Source organism: Triticum aestivum, chromosome 3B (assembly GCF_018294505.1).
Source record: "Triticum aestivum cultivar Chinese Spring chromosome 3B, IWGSC CS RefSeq v2.1, whole genome shotgun sequence".
Classification (NCBI taxonomy): domain Eukaryota; kingdom Viridiplantae; phylum Streptophyta; class Magnoliopsida; order Poales; family Poaceae; genus Triticum; species Triticum aestivum.
The window spans coordinates 560,353,894-560,369,416 of NC_057801.1; the positions used below are offsets into that span (position 1 = coordinate 560,353,894).

The 15,523-nt window shown below is 40.3% G+C and overlaps 1 protein-coding gene and 1 non-coding gene across 2 annotated transcripts; both read left to right on the forward strand.

Annotated features, from left to right (window-relative positions):
* The first annotated feature begins 1,176 nt into the window (after positions 1–1,176).
* LOC123070916 (subtilisin-like protease SBT2.3) lies at positions 1,177–8,334 on the forward strand. The gene is made up of 10 exons (XM_044494330.1): positions 1,177–1,703; positions 2,508–2,661; positions 3,053–3,450; positions 4,137–4,232; positions 4,308–4,380; positions 4,838–5,120; positions 5,209–5,540; positions 6,246–6,516; positions 7,081–7,362; positions 7,678–8,334. The coding sequence occupies exons 1-10, from the start codon at positions 1,462–1,464 to the stop codon at positions 8,079–8,081; spliced, it is 2,535 nt and encodes an 844-aa protein (XP_044350265.1). The 5' UTR covers positions 1,177–1,461; the 3' UTR covers positions 8,082–8,334.
* Positions 8,335–8,496: 162 nt separating this feature from the next.
* Positions 8,497–8,584, forward strand: TRNAM-CAU (transfer RNA methionine (anticodon CAU)). The gene is given in 2 exon segments: positions 8,497–8,534; positions 8,549–8,584. It is a non-coding gene; the product is annotated as a tRNA-Met (tRNA).
* The last annotated feature ends 6,939 nt before the right edge of the window (positions 8,585–15,523 follow it).

The following is a 15,523-nucleotide window of genomic DNA, read 5'->3' on the forward strand; positions in this document are numbered from 1 at the left end:
TGTTTGCTACAACCGGCATAATGTTTTGCTACATCCATCACGGCCGAGCTGCGACCCAGCACGGCTTTCCGTGAATTCTGGCGTCGAGATCCAGCACGGAAGGCAGGGGCGGATGCTGCAACCGGTCGCCGGCGAGCTACTACGGGCTCGCGGCGAGCTGCAACCTCGACCGGCCGTAACGGAACTCGAGCCCAAATCCATGGCGGCAAGGAGGTCATGACGTATGTAAGACATGATTGAAGCAATCCTAAGGCGGCTTGATAGGTGGGGGAGCCCCTCGTCGACGTGATTCGGCCGTGGGGAATGAATAACAGGCGGATCTAGCCGCCGCCGTCGCGGATCGGGGACGGGCAGTCGCGGGGGATCCAGCTCCCCTGTTTTCCTTGCTGTGGCTGTTCGTACACGGTCGCAACAAAACTGCTCTTTTTTGCTGCGACGGTTGCTTCAGTCCGTATATGCGCGCAGATCTAACGGTCCATGCAAAACGCATCGGACGGCTGGGCCTAGACCGGCCGAACCGTTTGGGCCGGCGCACCGGCGCCTAGCGTCTCCCTTTCATATAGCACCGTCAAGACAGCGCTCAAGCTGCACTTTCTTTCTTTCAGTACCACCGGAAGCCAGCCTCTTTTCACCGTCTCTTTCTGCGAGTTCTTTTCCTCTGCCTCTGTGGTGAAAATGTACAAAGCCGGCGGGCGAACAGCTGGAAATCACTCCACACTCCACAGCCCAGCCCCCGAGGCAGTAGGAAACCGAGGTGTCCCCTTCCCCAAGTCTTCTTCCTGGAACGCTGAGCTGAGCCGTGTGCCCGTGTGTAGCACTGTAGCCGGCTTTGTTTCTCCACGGTAGATTTGTCTTTTTTGTTTCTTCGCGTGCAAGTCGAATTTTGATCTGAATTTTTTAGGGGTTGTCGACATATGTGTTGTGGATATCCATGATTTTTTTCATTTTTGAGCATATTTAAATTTAAATTTTAAAAGTCAATATCATGATAGCATGTTAAGGGTTGGATCACCTGATATTTTCCTCCCTGTAGCCACCACCGCCTCACCCCGTTCACACAAGCATACATACGTACAATACACCACCCAGGACGAGGACCAGGAGCAGGAGGCACAGGCGCACGGCAACAAAAGACCAACAAGGTGGAGGCGCCCACGCCAAAGCGGCAGCAGGCGAGGGCTTTGCCGCTCCCTCCTGCTCCTGCTGCAGTGGTCACTTCTTTATTGCCTGCTCCCCTCCCCTCCCCTTCCCACGCTTGACTCGGGCACGGCTTAAAAGCGCACGCCTCGCTCGCCCTCGCCATTATTCCGCCGCGTGCAACGCCAGCAGCTGCTCCACCTCGCCCAACTGCAGGTTCAGTCGTCCTGTGCTCCCGGCCATGGACCAAGGGCGCAGCTAGCCTTCCTCGGGGATTCTTGTCCCCCTTCGGCGCTTCGGGGCGGTGAGGCGCGCTCTGAGGCAATGGGGGTGCTGCGGAGGCGGTGGGCTGTTCCCCTCCTGTGGGCGGCGCTTCTTGCGGTCGCGCTGCTGGGCGGCGCCCGCGGCTCCGGGGACGGCGCCGCGGTGTACATTGTGACCATGAAGCAGGTGCCGGTGTCCCACAAGCGCCTCGACCTGGAGAGTTTTGGGAGCAGCGGGGTTGCCGGCGGCGGCGGCGGCGGAAAAGGGGATAACCCGGCCACCAGCATTCTCAGGAAGCCGAGGTGGGCGTCACTCTTAGCGAAAAATTCCTCAATTATTATGCGTCTATATTGTGTCAATTTCCCCTCCTTTTTTTGCAATTTGCGCCCCTTTGATTCCGCAGTTTACTCTTAGAAAAATTGATTCACCACTTTGAGGTTTTACCACTTCTGTGGTGGTAAGGAGAAAATTACACTTAAATGTTTGCGGGCTATTTTGAGCAAATTTAGATGATTGGGATGTCACTGCAGCCATACTACTTAATCAGCCATGTAATTACTAGTTGAAATTCATTATTTTTTACCCTCATTTGCATCAATATATGAACTGATGATTGTCAACGGTATATTTGATCAGGTCCTCTTAGTTTCTGTAAGGTGGTAATTGCAGGTTCTTTATCAGTAATTAACGGAAGTCACCTTTACACTTTACTCCCAAGATGTATATAGACAACTGGAAACCCCTTTTTCTTAAGATACTGTGCACCTCTTTTTTGACAATTGGCTAGTGCAGTTATCTACATACTCCTACTGTATACTCATTTACTTACCAGTACATTTATTATCAACAACTTAAAAGTACCCATAGAATATCTAAAATTTTAATTTTAGAATGACTTCCTTTTTTGGATTGACATAACTTAATTGTTGTATGCTACAATGAAGTGTCGTTCTTTCATCGGTTTTGGCTAAAGATAGTGTATATTTTTCTCATGATTAATTATTGATTTAACTTTTTATCTGAGAAGGTCCAGCAGTTATTTTCCATGGAATGACATGAATGTGATTGATTTCCTTCTCATACTAATATTAACCATGGTAATGCAGGCATGCTTCACCCAAATTTGTGAATTATGGCTCACTCCTAGTGCGCCTTCAAAATTCGCTCCTGAAGAAGACACTAAGAGGAGAGCACTATATAAAATTGTACAGTTACCACTACTTGATCAATGGTTTTGCTGTTGTCCTCACTCCTCAGCAGGTATCTAATTGTTTGTGTTTGTTCCTTGTGCTATTTCTGCACTATTACGAGATTAGTTTGTAGTGTCACACTATTACTTCTACCTATCACTTGTCAAAGAAAGACGCATGAAATATTTTGCTAACTTTATATCATGGTGCCAATATGTTAAAATAGGGAAATTCATGGAACTATGAACTACTCCCTCCGTTCCAAAATAGATGACCCAACTTTGTACTAGAGTTAGTACAAAGTTGGGTCATCTATTTTGAAACGGAGGGAGTATTTGTTTTTTGCACCTTGTTACCTCCTTTCCTTTTTTCCTTATCTGTTTTCCGGAACCTGTAGGAGATTGTTCTGATCGACTTATTTCTTATACATGTTTTAACTTGTTTTCTGCTTGCATTAAAAGGCAGAGAAGCTAAATAGGAGAAAAGAAGTGGCAAATATAATGTTGGATTTCTCTGTTAGGACGGCAACAACTTATACCCCCGAATTCCTTGGCCTGCCAGAAGGTGCATGGGTGCAAGATGGTGGTCCCCAATGTGCTGGCCAGGGTGTTGTTGTGGGCCTCATTGATACAGGAATCGACCCAAATCACCCTAGCTTTGCAGATGACTTGACAGCTGACAATTATCCAGTTCCTGCTCACTACTCCGGTAATTGTGAGGTTACAAGTGATTTTCCATCTGGGTCCTGCAACAGAAAGCTTGTTGGAGCTCGACATTTTGCAGCATCTGCAATAACCCGAGGAGTCTTCAATGCCTCTCAAGATCTTGCTTCACCATCTGATAGTGATGGCCATGGGACGTAAGTATTATTTTCTGATTTACCTATCACGGTCATTATAAACAAAGACAATGAATGCTCTCTACTACTGCATCTGGCTGTGCAGTCAGATATGTACCTTTTTTTTGTTTCACGGTTGTTTTCTCCAGTAAACTGCAGTTATTCTTTTTTGTTTGACTGTCCAATTCTTTTAATTGTACTCAGAAATTTCATTCATATACTAAATACTGCATGAACATAGCCTAGTCTCTTTCTCTTCTTTTTGGTGATGAACGTGGGCTGGTCCTACTATGTAAGTGCTCAGGTACAAGTCATGTTAGCTATAGATATATCCCATTAAGTTTTAAGAAATGATTTATGCACAAATACTAGGAGAACCTGTCATTTCTGCTGCTTTGTTTCCATTGTTTGTTTCAACTTGAACTCATGCTAGTAATAGATAGATGCTGTTAAGTTGAAATGATTTATGCAGAAGTACCAGGAGAAGCAGTTATTTACTGCTGTTTTCTTTCCGTGGTTTCTATCTTTCAACTTGAACTCAAGCATTGGCTTTCCATATGGACTAGTTGAACTGTCCTTGAGTGTAGAAGTTATCTGACTTCTAACTGAAGTTGCTTAAAAAGGAATAATAAACTACCACAACGAATGTACTTTGAGAAGACACTTTCTGAGATTATTATTTCTGATTCTAAGATTTGTGCATACAGCCACACAGCATCCATCGCTGCTGGTAATCATGGCATACCTGTTATTGTGGCTGGGCATCACTTTGGGGATGCAAGTGGAATGGCTCCTCGTGCACAGTAAGTCTACTATGTGGTTTAGGTGGATAATATGATTCATTTTATTTCCTAATATTAATTAAAATTATTTTTCAGCATCGCTGTCTATAAAGCGCTGTACAAAGGTTTTGGAGGTTTTGCTGCTGATGTAGTGGCTGCAATAGATCAGGTAACGATCTTTCTGCATGCTGGTTATCTTCTGTTGGTGTAAGCACAAAACTAATGACCCACTTTAGAATGTGGTCCCCATATGAAGAAAAGGCATGTTGATAATTATCTAATGGGATTGACACGCCAAGAGATCAATTATTGTAGCATATACTAGCTAGTCAAGACAGGGACACTATAAGAGAATATTCTAAGCTGTTCAAATTTACTGAATAGCTATGCATATGGAAGTTCGAATTCTGTGATGACCAGTTGTACCCATGTGTTGACTGAAATTCTGGTAGGCGACTAGGCGTTCAATATATATTTACGTTGCAAGTTTCCATGGCATTATTAAAACTTTGGCTGTGATACTCTTGGCAAAGATACGGGAACTCAGGAGAAGCATTTTAAACTTCTAAATTAAGCATGCTATATTACAGCACCGTTGACAACAACTCCTTGCATCACATTTACAGGCAGCTGAAGATAATGTCGACATAATCAGTTTATCTATTACCCCTAATAGGAGGCCTCCTGGATTGGCTACATTCTTTAATCCAATTGATATGGCACTAATGTCAGCTGTGAAAGATGGCATATTTGTTGTGCAAGCTGCAGGAAATACCGGTCCTTCCCCTAAGAGCATGTCTTCATACAGTCCATGGATTTTTACTGTAGGCGCTTCTGCCCATGACAGGGAGTACAACAACTATGTTGTACTTGGCAACAATTTGACCATTTCAGGAGTTGGTCTTGCTCGTAAGTTCCTATTAAGTTATTTCATTATGTGCTGTGTGCACAACTGCAAATAGTGACCTTTTTAACGGTTTTTAAACTGCAAACACAGCTGGAACAGATGGTGATTCCATGTACAATCTGATTGCTGCACCTCATGCACTGCAAAATTATACCACCACTCCTATTGAAATGTCCCTAGGAGAGTGCCAAGATCCAAGTCATCTAGATAAAGATCTGATAAAGGGGAAGATACTGGTCTGCAGCTATTCCATAAGATTTGTGCTTGGCCTCTCTTCTGTGAAGCAAGCTTTGGATACAGCAAAGAATGTCAGTGCTGCAGGAGTTATATTTTACTTGGATCCTTTTGTCCTTGGTTTCCAGCTGAACCCAACTCCAATGGACATACCTGGACTTATAATACCATCACCTGATGACTCTAAGGTATGGCAGCCAATGCTTCAGCCTTATTATTCTCACTCTTACTTTTTCTTTATATCCTTTTATTTCTTAGACCTTGATCAGTCTTGTTTAACAGCTTATGTTCTGGTATTCAATAGTTTTGGATTTGCTGTATGAATCTGCCGTTTGGCATTGCAGTTGATTATAATACTCACGTTTGTTAGTCAGCTTTTGCCTATTCTGTCACTTGTTTAACTAAACCTTTTGCTGCTTCCATGGTTATTTTTTAAAAGCGGATTTTAAATAAGTTTAGCGCAGCACATTTCAGCAACCACAAACTGAACCTTAATGTATGAAGTGTGATACTTATTTCATAATTATTGGGCATGATAAATGCATCAGTTAGTTAAAAGGTTTAAGTGCCTATTCAGCTCTTGCAAAATTTTAATAGACTTATCCTGTTTCTCGAGCTTCTGTTCATTTTAAGCCAAGCTTCTATCAGCTACTGATGTTGCTAAGCTTAATTTTCTCTGGCTGTTATGTGCGTGTTGATTAATCAGTCTCTCTTCTCCATAGTTTTTTTCCTGTTCTCATGGTTTTAGTCTATCTTTTTTTGGCTTCAAGTTTAGTTGTTGACTGCAGTATAGTAAAAGTTGATAGTAGATCATCTGAATTATTCATGTGGGAAAATTATTCTATTTCTTAAGAAGAACTAAGGTGCTAACATATGTGACTCAATATTGCCAGATATTCCTAAGTTATTACAACGATTCGCTTGTACGAGATGGGACGTCAGACAAAGTTGTCAACTTCGGTGCAGTTGCGAAAATACTAGGAGGTCTGAAGCCAAATTATGGTAGTTCGGCACCAAAAGTGATGTTTTATTCTGCTAGGGGGCCTGACCCTGAGGATAATACATTGGCCAATGCTGATATCTTGAAACCAAATGTGGTAGCACCTGGCAGTTCCATTTGGGGTGCTTGGAATTCGCGTGGATTGGATTCTGCTGAATTTACCGGTAGTTTGACAATTTACCTTCTCTTCCATTTACTACTTAAGTTTACTTACTCAAGAGCATTAAACATATAAATTGCATTCCAATAGAATAGAAGTGTGTGTTTCCAAAAAAATATGTTTTCCTTCATTGTATTACGTCCTTCAAATATGTACTACCTCCGTCCGCAAAAGCTTGTCCCTCAAATGGATGTATCTAGCACCAAGTTAGTGCTAGATACATTCATTTGAGAAACAAGCTTGGGACAAGTTTTTTCGGACGGAGGGAGTATTTGGTAAAGAAAAACCTAATGGTTGCCATGCTATGTATTGTGAGTTATATGAGGATTGAGAATGGCACTTCCGTAAATTAATAATGCAATTATTGGATTCTTTGCTCCTTCTATTGCTGGGAGCATTACATGCCTTGAAATGCATAACTGCCATACACAAAAAGTACAGCCTTACATTTGTATTATTGTTTGGTTATTTAAGCCGTTAATAAGAGGCTTAGCATTATAATCCGACCTAACATCAGATTTCAATTGCTATGAATAAATCATGATGGTTGTCTGATTTTCCTCTTCAGGTGAAAGTTTTGCGATGCTCTCTGGTACAAGTATGGCTGCACCACACATTGCTGGCCTTGCGGCGCTAATCAAGCAGAAGTTTCCTTCTTTTAGTCCAGCAGCTATAGGTTCCGCGCTGTCTACTACCACAATTCTCAGTGACAAGCAGGGGAATCCAATCATGTCACAGCGAACATACAGCAACCCAGACTCCACACAAACTCCAGCTACACCTTTTGACATGGGGAATGGGTTTGCCAATGCCACTGCTGCTTTGGACCCTGGGCTCATATTTGATTGCAGTAAGTTCAATGGTCATTCATCTCTTGTTTATTTGCTCAAACAAAATCATCTCTTTATGTTACTGCTTGGGCTTGCCACAACAAGTGCAAACTGTCGTGTATTCCTTGAGACTAGCAGCTGGGTTTTGATTGACATCAGGTGTTAGGCCAATGTATGTCGAAGCAACAGTTTATCAGATTGTTAGCATGGCTATGCCAAGGGGTGCAGATATAGTGCAAATAACCCTCTAGGTTCTCATTGTACTTTCTCGCTCGACAAAAGTAACTGTGCGACTAACTCCTTTCAAATTGTTTTGATTTTCTTGTAAACAACAGGTTACGATGACTACCTCTCCTTTCTGTGTGGTATAAATGGTTCTGCTCCAGTAGTGGCGAACTACACCGGCAACAGCTGCGGGGCCTCCACCATGACCGGAGCAGACCTGAACCTGCCGTCGATCACCATAGCCGTGCTCAACCAGTCGAGAACAATAACAAGAACGGTCACCAACGTGGCGAGCGACGAGAACTACACGGTCAGTTGCAACGCCCCCTACGGGGCGGCGGCGTCCGTGGCACCGGCTCAGTTCTTCATCCCCAGCGGGCAGAAGCAGCTCGTGACCTTCGTCGTGAACGCCACCATGACCAACTCTTCGGTGAGCTTCGGGGACGTCGAGTTCTACGGGGACAAAGGTCACCGGGTGGTCATTCCGTTCACGGTCATGTCTAAGGCTGTGTAGAGTTCCTGATAACTGAAAAGCTGACGCTGTAACGGTGTCCTGACTGATCAAGCCATCAAGGTTGTATACGCAGCAGTGACCTGACTGCTTTGGAGGTAGAATGACCAGGATCTACTTAGCTGTTTTTGTTTGGTGTACATTTTGAAGCATGTCGTCCATGTAAGTAGATGAGTGGGCTAGGTGAACAATAACTGTAAAAGGAATGTGTACGAGGACGCCCGTCTTTTGATGAATGAGAAAAATCCTTTTCGCAGAGGTCTTTTATCGGTCGCTGCCTGCGCTGTATGCTGTCATCGTGGTATCAGAAGTTTTTTCCTGTCTGATGACTTACTACTGTGTTCCTGAGCGTTGTGGGTTGAATCGTCGGATATCTATGTGTCTACTTCAACGTAGTATTTGATAGATTGTCACCAAAGGGGTGGTGGCGCAGTTGGCTAGCGCGTAGGTCTCATAGCTGAAAGCGAGTGATCCTGAGGTCGAGAGTTCGAGCCTCTCTCACCCCACAAAAATCCAGAGTGATGATGAAACGCTCCTGTGACAACTTGGGTCGTCACAGTGGTCATCTCTTAGATGATGAGAGCAATACTGAGCTTTGGTATTTTTTTTTCACTTGTAATTATGTATATCTACTAGTACGACAATGCTTTTGGTACTATTTTTTGACACACAGGAACATTTGATCTCATTGTTTCCTGCTTAGCAAAAATCACATTACAATTTTATAAAATTAACAAGAAAATAATACGTTCTTGGTTTTGTTCACTTGTAACTATGTATATCTACTAGCAAACATGCCCGTGCGTTGCAACGGGAGAGAAAAAAATTTACACGCTATCCAAATAAGTTTGAATCAATACCCTGACATACGAGCGTCATCTATTTTAACACAGTGACTCGCCATGTTGCGAACATGTTTTATAATTTGCTAACAATTATAAAATTATGTATATCTTTTAAACAACAACAACAATAGGCTAGAGGTGAAACCCATAAAATCTCGCGACCAACTCATGGCTCTGGCACATGGATAGCAAACTTTCACACACCCGTGTTCATAGCTAGTTCTTTGGTGATACTCCAATCCTTCAGGTCTCTCTTAACGGACTCCTCCCATGTTAAAATTGGTCTATCCCGACCTCTCTTGACATTAAAATCACTAAATTTTTTAAAACTGTGAAAATTTTATGATTTCCCACACATTTTTGAATTCACAAACATTTTATGATTTCTCAAACATGTTTTTCAAAACTCGCAATGTTTTGAAATTTGAAAATCTCGAATTAATTTAAAGAAGAAAAAAAGAAATGAGAAAATAAAAGAAAAGACAAAAGACAAAATGAAAAAAATAGGGGAGTCACGCCCTGCGGGCCGGCCCATGAACGCGTGCATCACAAAAAGAGGGGAAAAATCTGCAGGACCTGGGGATAAAAAAATACACTCTAGCCAAATAAGTATGACTCAATACCTTGACATATGAGTGTTCAAAAAAAAATACCTTGACATATGAGCATCCGCTTTTTTTTTGCATCCTCTATTTTGACACAGTGACTCGCCATGCTGCCACTTATCTTTCATCCCACCCTCGCTGATGATGGATGCGTTGTCCACGTGATCGCAATATAGTCGACTTGGTAAATCCCAAGGCAATGAGCTTGCCACTGCACGATACACTTTAAAAACAAATCTCATCGACCACAAACTTGCAAATTTTTTGAGTTTTTTCAATATTTTCTAAAATCTCATGGTCATTTTTGTCAGATTCACGAATTTGTTTTGAATACATGATTATTTTTCAAAAATCATGTACATGGTTTTATTTCCCGACATTTTTTTTCCAAATTGTGCTTTTTTTAATAATTTGCGAACACTTTTGAAAAATCAATTATATTTTTGAAACTGCAAAAAATTTATGATTTCCCCCACATTTTTGAAATCACAAACATTTTATGATTTCTTGAGCATGTTTTTAAAAATTCACAATCTTTTGAATTTTGTAAATCTCAAATTAATTTAAAGAAGGAAGAAACAAAAAAAAAGAAATGAGAAAAAAAAAGCAGATGACGAAATGCAAAAAAAAGAGGCGTCACGCCCTGTGGGCCGGCCCACTTAACGCGCACTGGGTGGGTAGGGGAGGTGCCTGACAAAAAAGGTTGGGGAAATATGCGGCACCTGGGGATCGAACTCTTGTGTCCAAGGTAGAATAGACAGGCTTTAGCCACTGCGCTGTCTCCATGCATCTGATATATATTCAGCTTCATCACCTTAAATAACTTAGCGCCGCGGCGAATTTGGTAGAACCGAATCGTTTTTTAATTTACGGGTGGCATTGGTGGGTAAATTTTGTCAACTTATGGGGTAAATTAAATGACGTACCACCAGAAGTAATAGGCGCTTTATTAACTTATTATATTATATATATATATAATATATAATATAATATATAATATATAATAAAGCGCCTATTACTAGCAAATATGCTCGTGCGTTGCAACGGAAGAAAAAATTACACGTTGGTCAATATCCGACATATGAATGTTCTCTATTTTAACACGATGGCTCACCATGTTGCCAATTATCTTTCTTCTCACTCTCGTTGATGATGGATGCAATATCCACGTGATCGCAATGCATTCAACGTGGTAAAAAATGGGCTTGTCATTGTCTCGCGCAAGGGAATGTTTTGAACTTTGAAAACAAATCTCATCGACCATGGACTACTCGCCAACCCCAAGACATATAAAGAATTTCCAAAATTAATCAAATCCTAGATATAAAATACATCTGAATAGGAAGAGTTTTTTGAATCGACAAACATTCTTTTTAAATTTATACATTTTTTTAAATTCACAAACATTTGTTTTTTAGACGAACATTTATTGAAATGCATGAATAGTTTTTGATTTCATGATGACTCAGATTCACAAATATGTTTTGAATACACGATCATTTTATCAAGATCATGAACTTGATTTTATTTAATGACATTTCTTTCCAAATTATTTTTATAATTTGCAAATATTTTTGTAAAATCAGTAACTTTTTTTGAAACCACGAAAATTTTATGATTTCCTGAACTTTTTTGAATTCACACACATTTTATAATTTCTCAAACAGCTTTTTCAAACTCGCAACTTTTTAATACTTGAAAATCTCAAATTGATTTAAAGAAGGAGAAAACAAAAACAGAAGTGAGAAAAGAGAAGACCAGAAAAAAGAAAAAAAAACAGGGCATTAAGTCCGCTGGCTGGCCCATGTAGGCCTAAAGTAGGTGGGAATAAGTCATGAGAAAAAGGTGGAGGAAAATATTGGTAGAAGCTGGGATTCGAACCCTGGTCTACAGGGCAGAAGACAATGCATCGAGCCACCGCGCTGCTACTGCGTCACTGCTATTTGTTGGATATTAACTGTATACAAACTCTGAAAACGACGGCGACTTTGAAAAGAAAAATCGAATCGTTTTCTTCACTTACGGGTGGCATAGCGGGTAATTTCTAGCAACTTCGGGGGGCGATTTTTGTGACGTACGGGCAGAAGCAATATCTGCTTTATTATTATTAATTAATTAATTAATTAGTAAATTATAGTAATTAGTAATTAGTAATTAGTAATTAGTATTAGTATTAGTATTAGTATTAGTATTAGTATAGTAATAGTAATTAGTAAAAGGTATATATATATATAAATATAAATATAAATATAAATATAAATATAAATATATAATAATAATTACGGGTGGCATTGGTGGGTAAATTTTGTCAACTTATGGGGTAAATTAAATGACGTACCACCAGAAGCAATAGGCGCTTTATTAGTAGGTAAAGATAAAGATAAAGATAAAGACTAGTACGACAATGCTTTTGGTATTATTTTTTGACACAGGAACATTTGATCTCATTGTTTCCTGCTTAGCAAAAATCACATTACAATTTTACAAAAATAACAAGAAAATAATACGTTTTCGGTTTTGTTCACTTGTAACTTTTGCTTATCTTGTACGACAATGCTTTCGTATTTTTTTCACATAGGAACATCTCATCTCATTATTTCTAACTTTGCAAAAAAACACATTTTAGTTTTACAAAATTACCAAGAAAATACTATGGCTATCAACTTTACGTAAACCCGCAGAAAATGTATTTCTCCAACATAACTTATTTACCTCATGTGGTTATTCATTTTATGCACATGCCACAAATGGTCGTCATTTATTTATTAACATTAACAAAAGGTAAGTTTCCACTCAATGCCTACATTTGTTGGTCTTTTCCATAATTTACAAGATTTAATAACCATTTTTTACTAAGTTTCATAACCCTTGCTCAATGTGTAAAAACTTACAATTTTTTTTACCAACTTTAAAACTTAGGTTACAAAAACGCGGCTATTAATCATGGAACAACAAGTAATCCAAAAATGAAAATGGGTTGTTTGTGCAACTCATATTGTCTTTGATCTGTATCTGCTTTGAGTGTTGTGTTTTTATCTTCTTCAAAGTAAACATGATCTTCATCTTCATATTAAAACATCAAATTGTAAATTTTGGTGATTCAATATGACCATATGTATCATCAAAATTTTGCTAGTCTAGACATAGACACATTTGAGAGAGCAAATGTGTTCCCACTTCAGAGAGAGAGAGAGAGGGAGGGAGGGAGGGAGGGAGAGAGGGAGAGAGAGAGAGAGAGAGAGAGAGAGAGAGAGAGAGAGGAGTTATTGAGATTTAGTTGAGCATCAATCAAGAGCATCTTTGAGCCCAGAGATCTTACTCGTTGCTCTTCGAATTTGGCGTCTTCTAAAAAAATAGTCGTCATTTAAAAGCTTCCATCTGATGGATCCATAAATTTCTTCAGGACCAGATCACCTCAAGATCCGCTATTAGTAATCAGGCTAGTAGTGAACTTAGCTTAAGGAGAATATAATGAAGTCTAAGTAACTTCGGTGCTAAGTGTTCACCTTCTCCAACGAAGGTGTAAAGCTCACCAACAACTTGAACTTTGGGAAATAAATCATGTGCCTCCAGTCACTTGCTATTTACCTTCTAGTTTCTTACTTGTTCTTACCTTGCGCTCGCTCCTTTTGTACCCCTTCAACTCTAAAAAGGGATTGCATGTTGCTCCATACCACCTCTGTATCAAAATATAAGACGTTTTTGCAGTTCAATACATTCCAACACATTTCCAAACCTACTAATCATATAGTTGTTCAGTCACTCAACTTGGCTTTGATTGGTCCAAATGACCATGAGGCTTGCTTTGGGAGAAAAGAGGATAATAGTTTAGGCTCTTGTTTTTATTTTGGAGAGAGTAGTCTGTAATTAGTTGGTGCTAGTTCTTGACCTTTGCATGCTAATCCATAAATTAGATTAACACCTAAAAAAACTGGAGTAAAGCAAACTGAGCCTAGCTCAAATGGTTAGTTTCTTTATGATGAAACCAACCCACTATGGTTCAAGTACTAAACTTGGCACTGGTGCTCACATTTTCCTTAATTTATTTCAGACTTCGGCGATATTCGTTCAGTGGGAGGAGATGTTTCTATTGATTCTCACCATGTGTAGGTAGCAACAACGACCACCGAAGGAAATTTATACACTTTGCATGTTCGACACCAGATGCTTTCCCCACTGAGTTCTATCGGAAATGTTGGGGGTCATTAAGGTTGATCTTCTTCCAATGTTTGAGGACTTATACAATGATGACCTTTCGTTGTTTCCTTTCAACTTTTGGAATTATCACACGTTTACCCAAGAAAGTGGATGTTTTCGGATTGAGCAATTTAGCCCATTTGCTTGCTCCACGCCAATTTTAAAATCTTCACAAAGGTGAACACTAATAGATTGTCTACTATTCCTCATACGGTCGTTGTGCCCAACGCAGACTGTGTTTATGCCTGGTCGTAATATTCTTGAGGGAGTGATTGTCCTTCATGAGACGATCTATGAGCTCAACAATAAGAAACTTCATGGAGTTATCTTCAAGATGGACTTTGAAAAGACCTATGATAAAGTAAAGTGGTATTTTCTTCAACAAACCCTTTACATGAAAGGTTTTGTGGCCGAATGGAGGCAACAAGTGGCTTCTTTCGTTCAGGGAGGGAGTGTTGGGGTTAAGGTCAATGGTGACACCGATCATTATCTCCAAACCTAGAAGGGATTGAGGCAAGGTGACCACATGTCTCTAATTTTATTTAATATTGTGGTGAATATGTTGGCTATTCACATAGCAAAGGCTAAGGAGGATGGTTATGTTGGGGGCTTATCCACATCTGGTTGATGGAGGTGTGTCTGTCGTCCTGTAGTATGCACATGGCACTGTAATTTTAATAGAACATGACCTTCCAAGAATAATTAATACGAAGTTGATCATATGTCTTTTCAAATAACTTTCGAGTCTCAAAATCAAGTTACACAAAAGTGAGCTCTTCTGTTTTGGCAAGGCCAAAGAGGAGGGTCACTACAAGCAACTATTTGGCTATGAGATGGGATCTCCTCCGTTTACGTTCCTCGGGATTCCCATTCATCACTGTAAGCTCATCAACAAGGAACAACAAATTATTGATGACCGCTTCGAAAATAAGCTCAATAGTTGAAAGGGTAAGCTTTTGTCATATGGAGGATGACTTAACCTCATCAATGTTGTCCTTAATAGTTTACCGATGTTCAGGCTATCCTTTTTCGAGCTACCTAACGGGGTGTTGAAAAGTTACACTTTTACCGAAGGTCCTTTTGGCCATGCAAGGAGCAGAAGCAAAAGTACAGACTTGCTAAATGGAATGTTTTGTGTAGGGATAAGGATCAAGGTGGGTTGGGAATTGAAAATCTCAAAATCATAAACAAGTGTTTACTCATCAAATGGCTATATAAACTACTTAATGAAGAAGGTGATTGGCAAGAGTTACTGCATAACAAATACCCAAACTCCAAGATGTTATCCCAAGTAGATGCTAAGACTACTGATTCATCGCTTGAAGGGGCTTGATAAAGGTCAAAATTATTTTTTAAGAGCGGTTCCTTTATGGTTGGTGATGGCCATTCGACGAGTATGTGACACTCCATTATATGTACAATACCAGACCTTGTATAATATTGCACTCAGAAAAGAGGATTCGATGGTCTGTGTCCATGGGGCTATCCCTTTGAACATTCAATTTTGTATTACTAGGTGAATAATGGACTAAGTGGATCCATTTGGTTTCTAGGTTGATGTCGATTAATCTAACCCGTGTGGGAGTTTGTGCCACTCTCTGAAAAATATGGAATTGCCAGAATGATTGTGTTTTTTAATAGATTGTCTGTCTCTAATTTCTTGCAGGTTATCTACAGGGCTATGGCTTCGATCCCAACGTAGTCATCACTACAATATGTGGTCACTTGGGCGCTAATGGCCTCTGGGTGGAGCCGCCTGGAACCAAATGCGCATGGTTTATTCAACTAGTTTGGTTGG

Bases quoted from the DNA above. Each gene is read 5' to 3' on its own strand.
- LOC123070916 (XM_044494330.1), top strand. From the start codon at position 1,462: ATGGGGGTGCTGCGGAGGCGGTGGGCTGTTCCCCTCCTGTGGGCGGCG. The intron at 1,704-2,507 runs GTGGGCGTCACT...ATGGTAATGCAG, and splicing joins AGCATTCTCAGGAAGCCGAG to GCATGCTTCACCCAAATTTG. The intron at 6,517-7,080 runs GTAGTTTGACAA...TTTCCTCTTCAG, and splicing joins GGATTCTGCTGAATTTACCG to GTGAAAGTTTTGCGATGCTC.